Source organism: Micropterus dolomieu, linkage group LG02 (genome assembly GCF_021292245.1).
Source record: "Micropterus dolomieu isolate WLL.071019.BEF.003 ecotype Adirondacks linkage group LG02, ASM2129224v1, whole genome shotgun sequence".
In the NCBI taxonomy this organism is placed as follows: Eukaryota; Metazoa; Chordata; class Actinopteri; order Centrarchiformes; family Centrarchidae; genus Micropterus; species Micropterus dolomieu.
Window position 1 is genome coordinate 8926759 of NC_060151.1, and position 3200 is coordinate 8929958.

The 3200-nt window shown below is 39.2% G+C and overlaps 1 protein-coding gene across 1 annotated transcript in view; it reads right to left on the reverse strand.

The window, feature by feature from the left end:
- Positions 1-3200, reverse strand: part of LOC123985474 (MICAL-like protein 1) — a 9919-nt gene that overhangs the window by 2470 nt on the left and 4249 nt on the right. Inside the window, exons 8-13 of the mRNA XM_046073010.1 lie at positions 2711-2756; positions 1825-2344; positions 1414-1536; positions 963-1089; positions 757-847; positions 531-604 (exon numbers count right to left, since the gene is read on the reverse strand). Coding sequence (XP_045928966.1) covers positions 531-604; positions 757-847; positions 963-1089; positions 1414-1536; positions 1825-2344; positions 2711-2756 — 981 coding nt within the window. The remainder of the gene's footprint in view (positions 1-530; positions 605-756; positions 848-962; positions 1090-1413; positions 1537-1824; positions 2345-2710; positions 2757-3200) is intronic.

The window sequence follows — 3200 nt, forward strand, 5'->3', positions numbered from 1 at the left end:
TGAAGACGACAGTGTGTGTAACGTTAAACAAAGCAGAGCACTGCAAATCACTCCTTTGTACTGCATCACCTTCACCACATTCAGGAAACTGTGTCTGTGAGGTTTCTGATTTATTTGTTGCTCCCTTTTATACACAAAGGCAGTTTCTGGTCAGAAGACAAAACTTCACAGAACAATTTAAAACCCAGGAACAATTTGCTTTTAGAAGAATCCTTATTCGTCTCTGTGTCTTATGTTAAGAACCAATTTGTATCTTTCCACAAGAATATCATATATAGTGTGTTTGTGATTTTAAACGATAAGCTCTTCATACCCACATCAGAAAAGTGGTATGTTTAGGATTGATTGTAAAAATGTTGCGCATATTGATTATATAATTATATAGGCCTCTGGTTTAAGGATTGATTGCTGAATCATTCCAGAGTTTCCCCCCAGTGATGCCCCTGGTATTTGAGATAAATAATTGTTATTATTGTTACATATGCAAGCTACAAAAAGGGACAAAGTGATGCACACAGTACCACACTGACCGGGTTTAATAAGGAGACGTCTGAGCTCGTACTCCACATCTGCCTGTCTTTCCTCTAATCTCTGCTGCTTTGTCCTGGGGCAAAGGCACAACACAAAATGCGTGTAAAATTCAAAAAACCACCCATCGCAACGCTCACATAACCTTTTTGCTGTAGCGTAAACTGCAATCTGAAATGAAAAATGAACGGCACATATAAGCAAACATCTTCTCACTTATCTACTTACAGATAAACCAGCTCTGTATCTCTGCACACCAGAACGTGTCTCTCATGGATAAGAGAGAACCACTCCATTAGCATTTTTTCCTCCTCTTTATCTGAAATAAAAAGGAGCGGCCAGAGATATAAACACTATTACCCGGTTAGTATTTACACACACTGAATTGTGCAACAGTGATTTGGTCTAGAACCAGTAGAAACTATTTGGGGAACCATTCTTGCAGTCTCTCAGATTCTTCTCCAACTCGACTCCTCTTTGTTCCAGTGCCTCCAAATGTCTATCCAGTTCTCCCATCTCCGCCTGCAGGTCTTCTTTAGAAACATTCTGGTCCGCCTGCACCTGTCAAGCAACACAGAAGTCATAAAACTCAGTAATATCTCACTCACAAAGATGCTATGCATGATTTCTGCAAAACTAAGGATGAATCTACACCTGAACAATTTACATGTACTCCCTGATGACTGAACCTTGTAATGAGGGCTAAAAGAATCACTGCGTTTCAAACGTATCAAGTTAATAATGCATCAAATCCTTCTATTAAGGATAAAGATGATAACGGCAAATATAAAAGTCCAGTTTTTTTGGGCCAGCAATGTGTCAATATGCCATTAGTATAAACATTTATTGACTTATTTTATTGCTAGTTTCCTTTTGAGTCATTACCTTCCTCTTGATGAGTGGGAAGCCATGTCCAGGAGCAGGTGCCCGTCTAGATGGGAGGGACTGGAAAGTTTTTGATTTGGGCATTGCAGGGTTTCTATCAAAAGGATTTTCTTTGCAGGTTATCTAAAAATAAAAAGAACATTTAAAATTGTAGGATAATTTGAACACACACACACACACACATATATATATATATATATATATATATATATATATATAAATAAACTGTAATATAACTTCAGTTAACCTGATGCGATGTGTTCACATAGCATTAGCATTCCATAAAATAAAATACAAAACACACTTTTTGGACAAGAACATATTGTGACTACTTTACGAGTCTGTGACTGCAGAAGAAAATATTCATATTAGATATAATCATTATTAGTTAGTCATTATCTTTATTCATACCTTACTTTGACATGGCGTGACCTGATCACATTTATTTGCCTCTGTCAAGTCACATTTGGCAAATGTGGCACAGAAAGCTGGCACAGAAAGACTCCTAGGTAAAGTGTGACTCTGTGCTTCATCTGAAGTGGCATGCGGCCCTGCTGCTGCTTTAGTCACATCCAGTACTGAATTTCCTGTTTCATCCACATCTGAGATACCAGTAGCTGCGTCCCTTGATTTATCTGTCAGACTGCCACCATTCCCTGAACGAACAGCTGCCACTGAGGCTTTGGTTTGGTCTGCAGGCTCAGGTTTAGTGCTCTCTTCTTGAGTGTCCTCATCCACATCCTCTCCGAATGGATTGGGAGGAGGAACTCTGGGTGCGTTCCATGACATCCGCAGGTTAGAGACAGATTTGGATCGAGGAGTGGGCACTGGAGCTGGAGCTGGAGGCAGCTGTGTCCAGGGTCCGGGATGAATGATGGCCAGCCATGGATGGTTGGTTTTCACTTTAGGGCTACCACTGGTTGGGCTGGTGCTACAAGGGGAAAAACAAGAGGTGCTTTAAGAGATGACACCACAAGTGAAGAAGAACTTAAGAGGAAAATGGTCATTATTTCCTATTATTATCATTGTATTTTATAATGCTACTTTTATATGATGTTTAGGATTTAGCCAACATTTAGACTTGGTTTTGGTTGGAAAATATGAAAATGATGTATTCAAATGTTATATAATTGTTCTGATTATTGTCAATATTTAATAAAGTTGTAGTAAAAAGGTAAGAGCGGTAAAATGAGAAATGAGAAAATTTTGAAAATATAACATATTTAAGAGAAATACAGGAGCGAGCTTGAGGTTTCTGGCTAAGGAAGCAGAGAACAGACTCTTTCTGTACACTTACATGTGAGAGGAATTGACTACACATTTCTTTTGGTAGGATGAACTGTCTGCAGAGAGAAAAACAAAAATTAATTTGCTAACTTTTTTCACTCGGTCATAAACGAGAAGAGATGGCCACGGACTTAGCATCAACATACACTCACCTAAAGGATTATTAGGAACACCTGTTCAATTTCTCATTAATGCAATTATCTAATCAACCAATCACATGGCAGTTGCTTCAATGCATTTAGGGGTGTGGTCCTGGTCAAGACAATCTCCTGAACTCCAAACTGAATGTCAGAATGGGAAAGAAAGGTGATTTAAGCAATTTTGAGCGTGGCACGGTTGTTGGTGCCAGACGGGCCGGTCTGAGTATTTCACAATCTGCTCAGTTACTGGGATTTTCACGCACAACCATTTCTAGGGTTTACAAAGAATGGTGTGAAAAGGGAAAAACATCCAGTATGCGGCAGTCCTGTGGGCGAAAATGCCTTGTTGATGCTAGAGGT